Genomic DNA, 20292 nt, shown 5'->3' with positions numbered 1-20292 from the left:
CGCTGAGAATATCTGGGTTGTAAGGCCAAATATCCTCTCTCGTACGGAAGGCGATGGAGTCTCTCGCGAGGAGCGTATCAAAGGCTGCTAGCCTCTAGTCCCACTCTTATATAGGAATACATTGCGGTCGCAACTGTGATTGCATTCTAAATGCATGCGTACATTGCGTGTAACGGCGTATGTGTGTGAATGTAATGGTGTGCAGCGGCATACATATGTAGAATGGTACCGTGTCTAGCAAGGCATATGTATGTGGCGTCGCGTACGTGGGTGAATGTCATTGCGCTTACGGCTTAGGTATGTGTGTGAGAATAATAGCGTGCAGTCGCATAAATGTGTCTATTCTGTGGTAGAATGGTACCGCGTCTAGCAAGGCATATGTATGTGGCGTCGCGTACGTGGGTGAATGTCATTGCGCTTACGGCTTAGGTATGTGTGTGAGAATAATAGCGTGCAGTGGCATAAATATGTGTCTATTCTGTGGTAGAATGGTACCGCGTCTAGCAAGGCATATGTATGTGGCGTCGCGTACGTGGGTGAATGTCATTGCGCTTACGGCTTAGGTATGTGTGTGAGAATAATAGCGTGCAGTCGCATAAATGTGTCTATTCTGTGGTAGAATGGTACCGCGTCTAGCAAGGCATATGTATGTGGCGTCGCGTACGTGGGTGAATGTCATTGCGCGTAACGGCTTAGGTATGTGTGAGAATGTAATAGCGTGCAGCGGCATAAATATGTGGCTACTCTGTGGTAGAATGGTACCCGTCTAGCAAGGCATATGTATGTGGCGTCACATGGGTGAATGTCATTGCACGTAACGGCTTAGGTATGTGTCTGGCTACTCTGTGGTAGAATGGCACCCGTCTAGCAAGGCATATGTATGTGGCGTCACATGGGTGAATGTCATTGCACGTAACGGCTTAGGTATGTGTCTGGCTACTCTGTGGTAGAATGGTACCCGTCTAGCAAGGCATATGTATGTGGCGTCACATGAACCTGGGTGGTTCAGGGGTAGAGTGCCTGGATGGTAACCGCAAGGTTGCCAGTTCAAACCCGGGCTCCCCCAGAGTTACTGTCGAAGTGTCCTTGAGCAAGACGCTGAACCCCTAATTGCTCCCGATGTGCTAGTTGGTGCCTTGCATGGTTTCCGTTGCCATCGGTGTATGAATGTGTGTGTGAATGGGTGAATGTAATGCACAATCTCTGTAAAGCGCCTTGGATAAAGGCGCTATATAAATGCACCATTTACCACCTCCTCCTAATACCACCTCCTTCTAACACCACCTTCTAACACCACCTCCACACACCACCTCCTAACACTACCTCCTTCTAACACCACCTTCTTCTAACACCACCTTCTAACACCACCTCCACACACCACCTCCTAACACCACCTCCTTCTAACACCACCTCCTTCTAACACCACCTTCTAACACCACCTCCACACACCACCTCCTAACACTACCTCCTTCCATGAGGTGGTGGAATCTGATCTGCAGAAGACATGTGTGAAATTGAGAAAATAAATGAAAAGAAAGACATGTAGTAAAGCAGACTTGTATCTTTAACCTTTTGTTAGTGAATACAATAATTATATATTATCTGACAACATTGATATACCATATTATATCGTAATGTATTTGCCTGTATCTTTTCTGTGCCTCCTGTAGTGGGATTTTCAAGATGAGAATACTACACTTCCTTAAAAAGCATAGGAAGCAAGGTTTCCACCTGTTGGTTGCCTGTCAAGATGACCTATTCTTACCCAAGACCCATGTTTGACCATGTTGACTGACCACTGACCACACCTCCAATGTATTCTTGTTCCTTCATTGTGTATAAGAGAGACGCATGTGAACAGCTCTGGAGGCTTGCATACGTGCAAGTTTCCCTGGGCTGGTACAGACCACTCCTTGTAATAAACGTGACATTGTTTCAGTCCACTCTTCCCTCGATTATTTCTTAAAGTCTCTGTTATGAGTATTAATAATCTACCACAATTATGGCGCATGTGAGCAGAATGTTTCTACTGTCCGTCAGCATTTTCTTTTTCAGATTATAGCACTGTGCATATGGATCTGAGATGCTGGTCGACAGAGACAACACCCGAACGAACTTTGGGGTAAGAGTGGTTTGACTCAATGTACAACATAGGATTTTGTATTTTGAGGCTGTGTCGTTAAAGATACAGCTGTACAAAGTACTAGGATTCTTAATTTAGGTTTTGTGGTTGCATTCCCATATCAGTACTATACTGATATAAATATTCTTTGGTTGAACGTCCATAGAAATAGTCCAAGTGGTTACATTCCCATATCAGTACTATACTGATATAAAACATTTTTGGTTGAACGTCCCTTATCAATAATTTACTGGTATAAATATTCTTTGGTTGAACGTCCATAGGCATTTATATAGAGAAACTATATCCTATATCAGTAGGATAGGGAATAGTATAGGAAATCATACAGACAGCGTCCACCGTTATTCTCTTTCTTTTCTCTCCTGGTGGGACCAAACAGCCCACAGGGAAGTGGATGGTGAAACAGCGAATTGTATATGAGATTAATTCATAGGTTCTGGTAACGCGTAAGACTCGAGCAGCAGGTATGAATGTGGAATATGGAATATGGAATATAGAAGTGTGTGTACACGTACGTGTGGATGAACGGTAAATACTATTTTGTTAAAAAGTTAATGGTGATTCTCTAGTATAAATGTGGCATTGTGAACAAGTAAGTATGAAGAATGTATTCCTGGTATTTCAGTTAAGTGTCACCACCCATGGTTAGTGGAGGGACAACAGTGAGGTCGTTAGCAGTTGTCAGAGGCAGACTCAGGCAGACAGACAGTCTCAGAGAATAGCAGGTCTACCGGTACGCACACCCCCAGTAAGTGCTGTCTTGTTGGCAGTATAGCAGGCTAGATAGGAATAATGGTTAATAGGAGGTTTTTTGTTTTAGGATTCAAGTATTCAAAGTAATTAACAAACAGCAACGTGGTTAGCTGATCATCATGGTCATATATATTATCTTATTACGTCTTATTATAAATGTAATGACAATATAACAATTTCCCAGAGTCACGGCTAGTTAGGATAGGTGGAGCAAGGCATCTAAAAAAAATGGAGTGTAATTGTGCTTTGTCACTTTCTATATTTTGACTAAATAGATAAAATTATACTCAAAGCATAAAATGTATAGGTAATTATAGTACTCCTTACAATAGGTAATGCTTGTAACTGTCATCGTATTTTTACCCAGTCAAGACAGGAACCCCTGTTTGTGTTTTTCCTGGGAACCTTTCGTTTTTGTCGCTATACAGAATATATCACTATGGCATTTTTTGTAGAAAGATTAGAAGTTCCTCAAGATCAGATTCAACTAAGGAACATTTGTCAGGATAGGTAGAGTTCAGAAAGTAGTTCCGTTCTTCTCCCCCACCTCTCACAGCAGCTGTTCTGAGTGGACACACTTGTGATGGGTCTAGCTGGGAGCTGGGAAGTCTTCGGTGAGTGTCAATAAGTCTATTATTACAGTATTATGAGTGGTGGAGAAATGTGTTACTTTATCGCGATATAGGAATACTCTGTAACAAGTAAATGTCCAGAATTCAAATGTAGGCTTACTTGAGTAAATTAGTGTTAGCTGTGGCTGTATTTAAGAAACTCTGTCGATTTAGCAGAATGTCTCTGTAAACTGTAAAATAAGCAGATCTACGAGCTCACAATGTGTTGTTCTTGTAAATTAGTTATTTTCAACATGGAAAAAATGTATATAGGGCTGGAGTGGTATGATTTGTAATAATCATAATATACACAGTAACCAGTAATTACAGTATTCAACTACATGCAGAGTATTACGGTCCCATCTAAATATACTGACAGGTCATCCATTAGGGAAGACATGGATTGGAGTTGTGTTGAGTTGATCATATGGACAAGCGCAATTCCCTCATGAGAAAACTCCTATTACCGCATAGGAGCATTTGAGTAATAGTATTGTGTGAACCTAAAAAGTGAGACACAGAACTCATTCGTTAGTGTGAGTGAGGTGAAATTAGATATGTAAAGGGTATTATTGGCAAAGTTGATTCACCAGACATAGAAATCAGTAGTACTGTGTTCTCTCTCTTTCTCGGTCTCTACTCTTCTCTCTTTTCTCTCACCCGACACGGTCGAGGCAGATGGCCGCCCACCCTAGAGTCGGGTTCGGCTTGACGTTTCTTCCTAAGTTTTCGTTGCCACTGTCGCCACTTGTTCTGGGTGGGATCACTCTACATGTAAAGTGTCTTGAGTTGCCTTGTTGTGACTATTACGTTTTGTTTGCACTTCCGGTTACTTATGCTTTAGTTAATAACATAATGTTAAATGTTCCTTGTTTGTGTGGGCTTCCTCTTTGTTACAAACGGAGCCATTTGTAACATCATGATCTGTGAATATGCAAATCATTCCCCATAAGATGGTTTGTAAAACATTTGTAAAGTACTCAAATGTTTACTTAAGTAAAAGTATCAATACTGCAATGTAGAAAAACTCTGTTACAAGTAAAACTCAAGTTTACTTGAGTTAAAATACAAGTACTGGCATTAAAATGTACTTATAGTACCAAAAGTACACGTGCAGAATGTCCTATTTCAAGTTTTCAAATGTATACAAAAAACATTTGAAAATAGCCAATCTACAAGCTCACAATGTGTGAGCTTGCTATTTTCAAATGGCCGAAATGTATATAGGGCTGAAGTGGTTAATGTATGTTTTGTAATAAATTAAAATATACAAGGTAACTAAAGTTCTAAAAATAAATGTAGTGGAGTATTCAATTCAATCTACATTTCAGACTCGGGGTTCATAATATCACATAAAATAACTACACAATAAATAAGATAACCAAACGAATAACAACGATAAATTAAAACCATAAAGAAGTCTGTAGGCTGTTACGCCAATGTCTCCAAATCATGGAAGAGAACCGATTAGAAATCTTCACGGGGTTGGTTAAAATCATAATGACACAGTCTTGTAACCGACACATGAATTAATTAATGTATACATTAAGTATCTTAGAAGGGCTTGACAAGAACCATAGACGAATTCACAGAGGGGTGCCCTGGGCGCGGCCATTACTGAGGTGTAATCCATGGAGCAAGTGCTCTGTAGGCCAGGTGTAGCTAATCAGTGCTGCTGCGCTTAATGGTACACCTCAGTAATGGCCGCACCCAGGCAAGCCTCTGTGAATTTGTCTATAGACCCCAAGTTCACAACCAGCTGGAAGAAGGAAATAAATGGACTCCCGGGGTAGGGCCATAGACAAGCCTGCGGCTTCTCCCTAGCCCTTTTTTGGACATTTGGACAAGTCTGTAGAAAACTGACATTCAAACTGGTATATCTGTATATGTACTGTATGTCCAAATTCTATTCCGAAAATAAAACTGAACTGAACTGAAATGTACCATTCCAGCCTGTTCAACAGGATAACGTCTCCAGCACTTTGGAGAGTATTACAATTTACAATTTACAATTTAGGCATTTAGCAGACGCTCTTAATCCAGAGCGACTTACAATAAGCAAGAACAAAAAGCATGGGAATACATCACATATGTAAAAAGCATTTATCGCGAAACATGCGTAAGCTAAGAACGTGACTAGAACATATCTATATATTGACACTATACATATAAACTATAACTAGAACATATCTATATAATGACACTATACATATAAACTACACATATGCTATACTATGCTGTACATATATACTATGAAGTGCTATGACTACTATACACTATATACTATGAAGTGCTATGACTACATACAATGCACTTATTGTGCTGTCTACATGACATGCTATAAGTCTGTTTCAAATGCTATATAAGTCTAAGAAGTGCTGTCTAAGGGGGGTAGGGTAAGTATGCTAGCTAGAACCCATTTCTGAACCCCACCCTGCCTCCAATGAGACACTGAACCCCACACTGCCTCCAGTGAGACACTGAACCCCACACTGCCTCCAATGAGACACTGAACACTGAAAAAATTATGGAAAAAAAATTGTGAAAAAATATTTCTTAAATGCCATTCTGGCTTTTCAATCAGGTTGGCCCCTAATATTCTACCTGCCCACCCTAGTGGTGCTGGCTAGGTCCGGCCCTGCTGTGGAGTTATTAACTGTACCATTGTACTCTGATAATACACTGTTAATAAAGTATTCAATCAATCCATCAAAAACTCTTATCTTGTCCAAAATTCACTCAAATTGGTACATTCTGAATATTTTTTCACTTCACTTACTTCTGCTTAATATGGCCTCCCGTTTCTCCAAATTCAGTGTTTGGCAAGAAAGTTACAGGTTCAAATTCCAATGCAATTGTTGTAGAATAATGCTCAAATAAAAAACATTAATTTTAAACTTTTGCAGCATATCTATCTCCATACTCCTTGATTGGCCCATACATTTTTATGTACAAAGTATTTATTTTCATTCACGTTTGGTTGCATGCTTGTCTCCTTGAGCAGTACTCCAGTGTCCACTTTGTCGTTACAGGATCTGTTGCCACTGACGCTGAGATCTTCCAACAGTGGCAACAGAATCAGATTTTTGATGCTGCTGCTGAAACCTGGAGCTTGCCACATCACAATGTGGGGCATTTGTGTCCATTTTCGATCTGTGTGAAAGGTCACGGAAATGTCATAATATGAAGTCATAGTACTGACATCATAGACTGGCCTGGACTCGGTGACACAGAATTATGGGCATAAAAGGGACGTCATCATAGTTGTGCTCACAAAAGAAGAGGAGAAGAGAAAAGTCAAGAAGTGGAGAAGACGAGAGGAGACAGATTCCATGTCAGTACCAATACAAGAGACGCCACGCCTGTGGACATCCAAGGGAAATGAGGAAGTGACACTGAGAATGGCAGAGTCTGGCACGGCCGCCGAACGCCCACTAACGGTCCACCAGATGTTCACCTCAGCTGTGGAGAGCTTCGGCAACTACACAGCTCTGAGCTGGAAGGACGAGCAGCAGCAGCAGAAGGTTCTCAACTACACCGAATACTACCAGAATTGTCGCACAGCAGCCAAAAGCTTCCTCAAGCTTGGTCTGGAGCGGTACCATGGTGTAGGCATCCTGGGCTTCAACTCCCCTGAATGGTTAATTTCTGACATTGCTGCCATCCTGGCGGGGGGTTTTGCTGTGGGCATCTACTCCACCAATTCTCCTGAGGCGTGCCAGTACATAGTAGATAACTGCAAGGCCAATGTGATTGTTGTGGAGAACGACAAACAACTTCAGAAAATCCTCCAGTTTCAAGACCAGCTTCCGTCCTTGAAGGCCATTATACAGTATAAAGATTCTCTAGAAGAGAAGAAAAATAATCTCTACACATGGGAGGAATTTATGGAGCTGGGACGTAATGAGCCAGATGCTCCACTTGATGATATCATCGCCAGTCAGAAGCCCAATCAATGCTGCACGCTCATCTACACCTCAGGGACCACTGGGCCGCCCAAAGGAGTCATGCTAAGCCATGACAATCTGACATGGACAGCCTTAGCCACCAGCCGTCACATAGAAGTGAAAGATGCCACCGTGGCTCAAGAGCGTTTGATAAGTTACCTACCCCTCAGCCACATTGCTGCTCAGCTGAATGACATCTGGGTCCCCATGAAAGTTGGAGGGGCCACATACTTTGCACAACCAGATGCCCTCCAGGGCTCCCTGGTCAACACCATGAAAGAGGTGCATCCCACATTCTTCATAGGCGTCCCCCGTGTCTGGGAAAAGATTCAGGAGAGGATGAAAGCCACTGGTGCGCAGTTGTCCACTGTTCGCAGGAAGGTGTCTGCCTGGGCCAAGAATGTGGGGCTACACACCAACCTCTCCAAGATAAACCAAAATGGAGTCAGTCATGAGCCACTCACCTACCACATTGCTAAGATGCTGGTGTTCAACAAGGTGCGCACACAGCTGGGCCTGGACTGCTGCTACAAGTGCTACACGGCAGCTGCCCCCATTGCCAAAGACACCCAGGAGTTCTTCCTCAGCCTGGACATCCCTGTGTATGACGTATATGGTATGAGTGAGGTCACAGGGCCTCACTCTATGTCCAAGATCAACGCCTTCAGACTCACCAGCTGTGGGAAAGAGATGGAAGGGTGCAAGACGAAGATTCTCAACCCAGATGAAAATGGAATCGGTGAGCTATGTTTCTGGGGTCGACATGTCTTCATGGGCTACCTCAACATGGCCGACAAGATGGAAGAGGCTATGGACACAGATGGGTGGCTGCACTCCGGTGACCTTGGTAAACATGATAAGGATGGATACCTATTCATAACCGGACGCATCAAGGAGCTGATCATTACAGCAGGTGGAGAGAACATACCTCCTGTTCCCATCGAGGACGCTGTGAAGAAGGCCCTACCGCTCATCAGTAACGCCATGCTGATCGGAGACAACAGGAAATTCCTGTCCATGTTGCTCACCATCAAGTGCCAAGTAGACGGTGAGACGGGCACCCCAGAGGATGAGTTGACACCCGAGGCAGTGGAGCTGTGCAGGAAGCTGGGCAGCAAATCCACACGTGTGCCTGAGGTTTCTGGTGGTCGAGACCATGTTGTCCATGCTGCCATCCAGGAGGGGATCAACCAGGTTAACGGAAATGCCACCTCCAACGCCCAGCGCATCCAGAAGTGGATCGTCCTGGACCATGACTTCTCCATCAACGGGGGAGAGCTTGGTCCTACCATGAAGCTGAAGAGATCTGTGGTCATGAAGATGTACAAGGATCAGATTGACAACTTCTACAAATAGGTAGACATCCCCCGTAATCCTGACCACCCCTGCCTTGCAAATAGAGCTGCCTGGACAAATACATACCAGACACGAGACACTCAACTGAAAAGACTAACACAAACCAATGCATATTATGCCAATTCAGTATAGACTCCAATCTCATAATATGAACTGTCTTTTGTTTACATTTGTCGGTGTTATTAAAAAAATCACACCCGTGTGAACTGAGTGGTGTAGTGACGTCACACACTAACCATAGCAACCATGCTCACCTGTCCGTGGGGCCACGTACAGGTACACGGGTACATACACGGGTACAGACAAAGCTGGTTGTTGGAGTGGTTTGCACCACTCAAAAATCAAAAAGCCATTGCAAAATATCCATGCCATTAGGGTTAGGGTATTTGTCACTAGGTATTTGGCATATAATAGAAGAAGGCTCCTTTTTGAGGGCCTCCTATGCCCAGCTTTGTGGGTCTCTGTGTACCACAGAATGTGATGATTTGATTGGCTGAGCACGGAATGTGATGTATGATGATAAGAATGCCCCTCACTTCACATAAGTGTGATTTTATTACATTGTACATAGTTATTAGCCCGAAAGAGACCTATGGTTTTCCGTGCATACAGTAGAGGGGCGGACCATCTTCCGGCTGAGACAGCCGGGGACTTCCTATTGGTTCACCAATCTATGCCCTCCCCCCCCCTCACCCCCTCTGCTCCCGACTCCACACAGCACTGACATCACCACATTGGAGTGACACCCGTCTGCACTCTTTGGTTGGTTAACGGAAATACAAGGTTCACTCCGCTCGTATGCCAGTTAAATGGTAAATGGTGCATTTATATAGCGCCTTTATCCAAGGCGCTTTACAGAGATTGTGCATTACATTCACACATTCATACACCTGATGGCAGCGGAAACCATGCAAGGTACCAACTAGCACATCGGGAGCAATTACTGTCGAAGGACACTTCGACAGTAACTCTGGGGGAGCCCGGTTTTGAACTGGCAACTTTGCGGTTACCATCCAGGCACTCTACCCCTGAACCACCGTCGCCCAGTTCTCATGCATGTTTCGCCCAGGAGTTTTTTCTCCTTTGAAATTAAACGCCTGTGGTCTCCGGGGCTACATACTTAGTTATGTGCAAATGTTGTGACACGTTGACCAAAATGACAGGAGCCCCATTTCCATACGACTCTGAACTTTGTCTTTATACTATTAGTGCAAACTTATAAGAAAAAAACAATTTTTAATTCATAGAAGTGGTTCTTAGTCCAGGAGCCGACAGGCTTCTTTTGTTTAAAGTGGGAAATTTGGTATATAGTCTTTTTTATTGGCCTAAAATATTGTCTGTATACATACATTCATGAATCCACTTGCTGACCGGCTGTCAATATTGGCAGGCAAAATTGTCAAACTTTCCTTATTCTTTAAGTAGCATGTGTCAAACTAGGGGGTTTTAATGATTCTGAATCCATTCCAAGCATTAGTTTTGCACAGAAAACACTCCTTGGGCTAAAAAAGGCCATTGACGTCATGACAAATGTGATGAGGTCAGCACAAAATGTGATGAGGTCAGCACATTTTGGTCTGATTTTGGGCAAGTGGCTATGGCTGTTTTTAGCCCAAGGAGTGTATTTTGTGAAAAACTAATGCTTGGAATGGATTCAGAATCATGACATGTCACATGCTACTTAAAGCAAAAGGAAAGTTTGAAATGTTTTACATTTTTGCCTAGGATGTTAATGGTAGGGTCACAAGAAACCCCTATAAAAAATTGCCCAATACCGACAGCAAGTGGATTCATGAATATATGTATATAGACAATATTTTAGGCCAATAAAAAAGACTATATACCAAATTTCCCACCCGTCCACTCCACCTCGACTGCCGGACTATCTTGGGAGTTGTTAGGAAATGCATTGCAATAACATGGAAGTCTGACTCCCCCTCCTCATAGCAACAAGATGGTTCTCAGAGGTGAACAGTTGTTGAGAATACTCAAGAGGATTTGGCCATCTTACCTAGATTACATGGAAACGGTGTCCAAGTGTCCTTATACTGTTATAGGCCAGTTTTCCCTCCTATGCCCAGCATTGAGTGTTTGTGTAAACACAAACATTGAAGACAAAAGTGAGGATGCAAATTGTGATTGGCTAGAATGAGATGATGACGTATGATGATAACAGTGCCCCTCACTTCACACGGGGTGTGATTTTTATATATTCCAGTTTGGCTCTGACATTGTGTCTTTAAGTTTATATCCTCCCCTCTTTCTTTTGTTTGTTTTTTGAGTGGTGCAAACCACTCCAACAACCAGCTTTGTCTGTATCTATGTTTGTGTCTATGTATGTGTGTACCTGTACGTGTGTGTACCTGTACGTGGGACCCAAAAAAATGAGCATGGTTACTATGGTCACTGACATTACGTCAGACCACAGCTGATCAGGCTATATAAGACCTTGCACCACTCGGTTCACACGGGTGTGATTTTTTATTTTATATCTAGTTTTATTATGGTTTAGCATCCGTCCTCTAGTTTTTATATAGCTCTATGCCAATGGCCGGGAATCGAAAAAGTAACTCACTGTCGGGCAACAATAATTGTCTTTCATCTTATGGTACCAATTGACTATAATACCCATCGAGTTGAGTTATGTTGAGTTACTTTCTCCTGACAAATGACTTATTATGTTAGGAGCAAGCCAGCCCTAATTTAGATAAACTTTGGAAAAATCTAATGAGAGAGGTCTTATAGTCTTAGCAGTCTATTTTTTGTCTTGCCCATGAAGAACAGCTGATACTGATACAAATATAAACTTACACTAACTGGGTCTTCTCTCAGAAGATTTTTTGTATTTTGATTGTATTGAATTGTATTGGCAGCGGAAAGGAATAGATAGACTTATTGCAACAAATTCTCATGAGAACCAAGCTGATACCAACTGCATAACTACTTAAACCCCACATGGTTAAGCAGTGTCCGTCAGGAGTCTAGATACTAATACCTTTCAGCTGTTATTGTGGGGAAAGCTTTCACTGAAAATAGCAGATCGACAAGCTCACAATGCGACGCAATACAAGTGGTAACAGCTATATAAGCCTGCACTGAGATCCAGAGGATGTATTTAAAAGATTTTTTCAAGCTGGGAGGTGGACATCATGTTTTCATCTCCCTGTTTTTGAGCGGTGCTCCAACATTTGACCGTGTATGTTGGGATGTCTATTTCAGTCCCATGGTGTTCTTGTCTGGTTTTGGTGAATATTAAGGGGACATTTCACCGCTGGAAGAGACTGCAGTCACTCAATTATTGTGTCCTAAACATCATTCAAATTAGCTCTGGTTGCAAAAGGGGTGAAGTGGCCCTTTAAGTATTTCCTGTCATTTGGTGGGGGTCTGGGGACCACTCATTCAAAATAAATTAATCAACTAAACCAACGTCATTAGGGGTCAGACCCCTTATTATTTTCATATGGGTTCTGCCATTTTTCACAGTTTTGGCAGTTCTGTGATGTCGTTATCCACGAAATTCGGCATTCGTCGAAGAAAGGACCTCTAACATTTAGATCTCCCAATGAATTAATTATATATGATCTGCTCTATCCACTTTTTTACGTCAAAAAAAGCAACGTCAAAGATATTGCATTTCCATTCATTTGTGTGGAGTCTGGACCCTGCTAATGCATGGTTGGCTGCGGCAGTACAGCGTTGACAATCAGCGTAACAAAATGAGCACAACGAATCCCCCCTCATAGACTTGGCCTGCAAATGTTTTTTGCTAAAAGTGCTCTAAACAAACATTAAAAGTCCATAGACTTGGCTGCCATGTGACGTAATTTCAAAAGCCATTGGAGCCCTAAAAATCTCACCCGTGTGAAGTGTATGGGGAGAAATATGTCTCAAAAGTATTCACAAATATTCTATGATTTACAAATGTGTTTCCAAGATTTACAAATGTGTTTCCAAGATTTGCAAATGTTTTTCTATGATTTGCAAATGTTTTTCCATGATTTACAAATGTGTTTTGTATTTTTACAAAAAAAGAATAGATTTGTGTGTGCGTTTATCCTAAAATACCATTTGTAAATCCTCAATTGTGCGTGTGAATTGTAAATCTGCATTTGGCATTCCTTTTTCCTGTTGAATCATTTTGAGACAAACGTCACGCTTTTTTATGATAATTTTCACAAATGTATTGTAAATATTCCACAATTTACTAATGTGTTTCCATGATTCACAAATGTGTTTCCAAGATTCACAAATGTGTTTCCATGATTCACAAATGTGTTTCCATGTTTTACAAATGTATTTTGTATTTTTACAAAGAAAATATTAGATTTGTGTGTGCATTTATCCTAAAAAAACATTTGTAAATCCTCTATGCGTGTGAATTGTAAATCTGCATTTGGCATTCCTTTTTCCTGTTGAATCATTTTGAGACAAACGTCACGCTTTTTTATGATAATTTTTACAAATGTATTGTCCTATCCACAAAAAAACGTGTAAGTTGGCATTTAAATACATGTGCTATGATTTTTACAAATATATGACAATTTGTAAAAAATAATTTATACTTAAGCGCATTTATCAAAAAATATCATTTGTAAATCATCAACTCTGTGTGTCAATTGTTGCCACTGCATTTGTGGATTTTCTCAATGCATTTGTGACACCAGCCACTTGTGGATTTTCTCAATGCATTTGTGACACCAGCCACTTGTGGATTTTCTCAATGCATTTGTGACACCAGCCACTTGTGGATTTTCTCAATGCATTTGTGACACCAGCCACTTGTGGATTTTCTCAAAGCATTTGTGAAACCAGCATGCGGTAAAAATGTCTCAAAAAGGTGATTGCTGCCTTGTTGCTAGGCTGCCTCTAAGCCAATGGGAGACTTACCATAACTCCTATAGTCTGAAGATCATGAGCTACAAGGCGAGGGAGGGCGAGGTGAATTTGCCGGTCGGCCCATGGGTCGGCCGGTCGGCCCATGGGTCGGCCGGTCGGCCCATGGGTCGGCCGGTCGGCCCATGGGTCGGCCGGTCGGCCCATGGGTCGGCTGGTCGGCCGGTCAGCCCATGGGTCGGCCGGTCGACCGCATGGGTTGGCCGGTGGCTCATGGGTCGGCCGGTCAGCCCATGGGTCGGCCGGTCGGCCCATGGGTCGGCCGGTCAGCCCATGGGTCGGCCGGTCGGCCGGTGGCTCATGGGTCAGCCGGTCAGCCCATGGGTCGGCCGGTCAGCCCATGGGTCGGCCGCATGGGTCGGCCGCATGGGTCGGCCGCATGAGTCGGCCTGTGGCTCGTGTAATAGTGTAATAGGATAACATGTGTAATAGGATAACATGTGTAATAGTGTAATAGGATAATATGTGTAATAGTGTAAAAGTGTAATAGGCTAATAAGTGTAATAGTGTAATAGGCTAATACGTGTAATAGTGTAATAGGCTAATAAGTGTAATAGTGTAATTATGTGTAATAGTGTAATAGGCTAATACGTGCAATAGTGTAATATGTGTAATAGTGTAATAGGCTAATACGTGTAATAGTGCAATAAGTATGATAGTGTAATAGTGTAATAGGCTAATAAGTGTAATAGTGTAATAGGCTAATACGTGTAATAGTGTAATAAGTGTAGTGTAATAGCGTAATAAGTCTAATAGTGTAATAGGCTAATACGTGTCATAGGGTAATAATGTAATAGTGTAATAGCGTAATAAGTCTAATAGTGTAATAGGCTAATACGTGTCATAGGGTAATAATGTAATAGTGTAATAGCGTAATAAGTCTAATAGTGTAATCACTTTTTAGCCTATTACACTTATTACACTTGGTGTGCGTGCTGTTGGCCTGTCGCGTGTCACCCCATCTTGTTACCGGGGCGGACTGGGGGGTTTTCCAAATCACTGAATGCTCATTCAATGTCATTCAGTGCTCAGACCGAGTGGTAATATCTCCGGTAATATCCACAATATTTAGGAATCTCCTCGCTGCGTCCAACACCATTTTGATCCTCTCAGACTTGCCCTGCATCTCTACCGCACAATTAATGACCATGGCTATGAACGCCAGGAACTGTCTCTTATCCATACAAATATATCGATCCTCCCTTTCCTTCTTATCCTCCATTTCGTGTTGTTTTTTCCCTCTCTCCCCTTTCTCGTCCATCCTCTTCACGGCTTCAGCATATGTCACTCCCTTTTCCGCTCTGATCTTGTTCACCTTTATTTCCTCCACTCGTTTAGGACATTCTGCTGACCCTACAAAGTGGCTTCCCTTGCAGTGAAGACACTTTGGATTATCCGTCAGGACCGTCACACAATCCTCCTCCTTACACTTGTCCTTGCCACACCTTCCACATCTTTTCACTCCTCTGCAAACAGATGCCACATGGCCGTATTCCTGGCAACAGAAACATCTCATAGGACCTCTCTCATAAGGCCTGACTCTGTAGGATACGTAATCCACATACTGTATACTGTATATACGATCTGGTAGCTCTCCTTGAAATGTGATAAAATGGACTTGGTGTCTTCCCTCTGCCCCTCTCTGTATCTAGACATTCGTCTGGCTGAACAAACACCATCCACCTCTTCCAGAAAAATATCCGGTTCGACTGTCAGAGGAACCCCATTTATTACTCCCTTCCTCCTCCTTAATCCTCCAAGATGGAAAGTGTCTACTCGGACACGGGACTCACCAAACTCCCTGATGTTAATAGCCCTGTATGCTTGCTCATGGTCTCTGCAGTCAATATATCGAACTTCTTGCTCACTTAGGTCACTTTCCCTCCTACTCTTTTTCCTATCTACAGATACTGTCATGTCGTCCTCCGAGTCTTCATCATTTTCCCCAAACTCTTTTTCTGCATTTTCAAACACACCATCCACAAATGATGTTTACAAGCCCACACAGCTGATTACTATCCAATGCAATCATCTAAACTCACACACCTGCCTTAACTAGGCCAAATGTCACAGTGACCTTTCAATATAAGGGTCCTTAAGTCTTTAAAAAATAAAGCCTTTCTAAACATTATAACGGCATATATTATAAAACAACACACTCCCCGCCTGACCTTTATGAGGTCAACAACTCTGAATATGAGTCCTCTGTGTAGAACTGTAGATAGAAGCAGAACTAAGCCTAGTCTACATAACTGCATACAACATAAGTGACATAATAAAACACAACATGTTTTAGTCTTTCATTTAGTGGGATTGCTGTCATTTCAGTTCCTTTGATGGCTGCCATTTCCCACCTGATGTTATGTGGGAATTCTGACTGCTCCAAACCAAACTGGATGACCTCTACTTTGCATAACGTCTTCAGAGTAGGACTGAAGTGTAAGAAGTGCAGGTCATTGGAGTATTCGTATCCTCCAACGACGATGATGCGATCTCCCACCATGCAGCAGCGAATCAATGAAGGTGGGTATAACCCCTTGGGCTCCATCTTCTTCCAGGCAAAGGTCTCTGGATTGAATTTCCACACATCATAGAAGCAAATGAATAGCTTGCCAAGGCCACCAACTATGTACAGCTCTCCATTGTAGGCAAATGCTGAATGATTGTGGCGTTTTTCTGGGCGCTGTACATGGGGCATGCTCAGACAGAAATTGGTCACCGTATCAAACACTGTGATGGTGTTGTAGTTGCCCTCTAACCAGCCTCCATTGCCCCCAAATACAAACATCTTTGTCCCAATGATGGTGGCAGAGTGACATTCTGAAGCAGGCGGTGGAATGCCTCTGGTGTTAATGAAAGACCAGACCACTGTGGTGGTGTCCAACTTGTAGATGTCATTACAACATTCAGGTACCATCAAGTTCCTCCACTTTAATCCTCCAAAGATGTACATGACCTTCCCCAGGACACAGGCTGAGTGGTTGTACCTCCCCTCTGGGACAGTGCCTGAAACCCTGGGCTTGAACCATCGGTGGATGATGACATCAAATGCATAAAGGACGTTGCAGTAAGACCCCAATTTAAAACTGCCACCACCCCAGAGGTAGGTTATATATTCTATCAGCACAGTGGTGTGGCCGCAGCGCATGGCGGGAATTTCAAGTGGTACTTCTCCTCTTCCAGGTGTCATTGGGGATATTTCCATCCAGCGCAGAGATGCTGTGTTGAAGGCGGACACACCAATCTGATCACTGTCATTCATGTCACACCCTCCAAACGAGTACACTTTGAACCCCACCGCCACAGATGAATAATCTCTGTCTAGCGTACTTGACGGATATAGGACCCAGTGAAGCCCAGCATAATGTAATACAGAATACACAAAATACTGGTATAATAATAATGTGGTAAAATTAATATCCAGTATTGTGAAAATATATATCCCACACATACAAGACATAACAATAATATCCTGAATGAGTTTGAATGATATCTTTGGGTTGTTGCTGTTAGCAGAGCGTTGTTGACCTTGCCACACAAGCATCTCACTGCTTCTTTCTTTGCGAGTATGACAAATAAATCCTCTTAGTTATGGATCCTCTCTTTCTTCCGTTTCTCTCCCTTTGCTCTCGTCTCAGCATCTCACATCTCGTGTTATATCTTCGCGTCTGTCCTCGTTGACCGGCATGTGCATGACTCAACATCTAAAGTCTTCAACAGCTGCACCATATAAAATACTTCTCAATTAGGACTGGTTGTCTGACCGCAGTGGTGTCCAGTGAGTGAACTTTACCAGGATGTCTAAATCTCTGACACAACAATATCTGGGTTGTCTCTCACAAGGAGCGTAGTAGATACTGCTGGCCACTGCTCTCAATGTAAATAACGACTGTTTATATAGAGCACCGAAGTCTGCCCTCTACTTTCAGTAGAGGGCATCAATACACAGGTTCATGTATTTTTTTATTTGCATTGTAATCTCCAAAGGGGGATTTTAGGTCACCTCATATAAGAACTGTGTTTGAAAAATAAACCGACCACCCCGGCCTTTCTGTCAGGGGAGTGGCTGTGCGTCGTTAATGATGTCCATTCATATTTGATACAGCCAGTTTCTGGAGAAAATGGAATTAATGTGGCCGCAAAAGCCTTGAAACTACATATGAAGGCAATGTCGCTGCTAATATACGTCACGTCCAGCTGTCAACACATTGCGTTCCTGAGATTCCTCGTTGACGTAAGCTCAGCTGGTGGTGACTCGACTCGTACTAACGGGTATATATATATATATATATATATTTGGGTATATTTGTACATTTCCACCTTCAGTCGATGCTTCATATCCATATGAGTGAAAAGGCCGGGGTGATCGGTTTATTTTTCAAACACAGTTCTTATAATGAGGCGATCTAAAATCCCCCTATGGAGATTATAATGCAAATAAAAAGTACACCAACCTGGGGACTGACGCCCTCTACTGACAGTGATGTCACGACTTCGGTGCTCTATAGGGGCTTGCAGGATGCTTGTCATGATGACGATGCCAGTCATCTGTATCCATACATGGAGTTCTATATTGACCTGATGTGACGTCAACAAACACTAGACGTCTCTGTTGTCACCTTAGCTCTAGGTCAGCCCGGTCCGAATATGGAGATTGTAATGCTATAGTTAGTAAGATATATTTTATACCTTGTAACCTTGGGATATTTGGAGATATAGGACCAGGGCCAGGTGTAAATGAAATGTGTAATGATAGCGTATTTATCCGTCCGATCAAACTACGACAAGCTCCCGTGTCATGCAGCAAATGTGGTGTAATTAATGCATTTGTGCGGTTCGCCCATGTAGCTCATTTCCCAAGCGTTTCGCCTGGTGTTGCCTGGTTTAATGGAACATCCACACCCATTCCACACCATATAAGGCAACAGGAAATATCTTTCCTCGGGTGATGCGATGCACCGCACTGCGTGCGTGAACTGGTAGATCAGCTTATTTTGACAGGCGAGTGCCGCAAGTCTCTCGCAATGTCAACTGAGTGAAGGTTTAACTAGAAAAAGTGCCCTTCTGGGCACAGGTCTCCACCAGGAGGATAGGACTGTGTGAGATGTTTGGCAAAATGTTTAGGAGTAATATAAACATGTTTGCCTTTGATGGCAATTGGATGATTTGAGGCATTTTGTTCCAAAAATGTGTTTTGCAAAAATCTACCTGTTGGTGGCGCTATAACCAATGTGAAAAGGTTGGGATATATTCCTCAGCCTAGTAAGAAAATGTGTGAAAGATTTCACGTAAATTGCATGCTGCGTTCATGATTTGAGGCTTTTGTTCAAAACGGGGCAATCTTGCTAAACTGTGAAAGCCAATTATAGCCAATTAGGATGGAATATGAAATATCGGACAGATCCGACTTGAGCACATGACCATAGAGATACTGTGTAACGATTTGTGAGATTTTTGGACAGAATCTGGAGGAGTAATATCAAAAAATGTGTTTTACAAAAGTCGGCCTCCTGGTGGCGCTATAAAAGGCAGATGCGGAAAATGCAGGTCAAAGGTTTGTCCTTGGCCTCTAGGGAGTGTGCATGCAACGTTTCACGCAGATCGGTGCAGTTTTAGGTAAAAATGTGAAAAGCTGCCTCATGGTGGCGCTATAACAGGCCGTTCTGGAAAATGTGGGGCAGAGGTTCATCGTTGGCATCCAGGGAGTGTGTGTGCAAAGTTTGGCATCGACCGGGTTAACGGTGCAGGAGATTAGCTGGTAACGGACGGACGGAAGGACACACGGACGGACACACACACACACACACACGGACGGACACACACACGGACGGAGTGCAAAACATACTCTCTCCCCATGCCTTCGGCCTGGTGGAGACAAAAAGTATAACTGTGTTCTTCTGGATCGGACTAGTGAAGAAACACAGGGAAGGTTGCCGTATATTAGATTAGTCCATGGGTGGCTCTTCCAAGACAGATTTTGCGCTCTTATTAGAATGCGGGTGTAAGTGCCATCCAACCGTTTCTCTAGTTTCTTTGAAAGTGTCCATGTCTTGGAGCCATAGAGTAGAATTGGCTCAACGGTCGTCCTAAATATTTTTAATTTTAACATCTTACTAAGCTGGGATGACCAGATATTATGCATGTCATTGCAGGCTGACCAGGCCATACCCTTCCTAGTTTGAAAGTCCTTTTGGGAAGAAGATATATATGAACCCAAATACTTGTAGTCATCAACCTGTTTCAGAGGAATGTTGTTAAGTGTTTTCATAATGTGCTTATTGTTGGATTTGCATATATTTACGTATTCAGTTTTCGTCTCGTCTCGTTGAGATAAAGACCAACACAGTTGGAGGCCTGCTCAAGAGACTGAAGGAGAGGCTGAGCGTATTCCAATGATTGACTGATAAGCACGATGTCATCAGCGAAGTCAGTGTCGGTTAGGTATTTAGCAGGATGACGAGAGCTTCTCCTAGGGTTTAGTTGGTAGCCCTTATCATTGATAGTATCAACTGACATACGAAGAACATAATCAACAACAATAATAAATAGAAACGGGGAAAGTGTGTCGCCTTGGAGAATGCCAGCAAGG

The 20292-nt window shown here is 42.8% G+C and overlaps 1 protein-coding gene across 1 annotated transcript; it reads left to right on the top strand.

Annotated features, from left to right (window-relative positions):
* Positions 1–3479: 3479 nt before the first annotated feature.
* Positions 3480–8925, top strand: LOC306925088 (long-chain-fatty-acid--CoA ligase ACSBG2-like; the record flags this gene model as incomplete). The annotated part of the gene is made up of 2 exons (XM_079503769.1): positions 3480–3510; positions 6772–8925. The coding sequence occupies 2 exons, from the start codon at positions 3480–3482 to the stop codon at positions 8808–8810; spliced, it is 2070 nt and encodes a 689-aa protein (XP_079359895.1). The 3' UTR covers positions 8811–8925.
* Positions 8926–20292: the final 11367 nt, after the last annotated feature.

Source organism: Electrona antarctica (genome assembly GCF_951216825.1).
Source record: "Electrona antarctica genome assembly, chromosome: 6".
NCBI classification, from domain to species: domain Eukaryota; kingdom Metazoa; phylum Chordata; class Actinopteri; order Myctophiformes; family Myctophidae; genus Electrona; species Electrona antarctica.
This window is presented reverse-complemented; position numbering and strand designations above follow the sequence as displayed.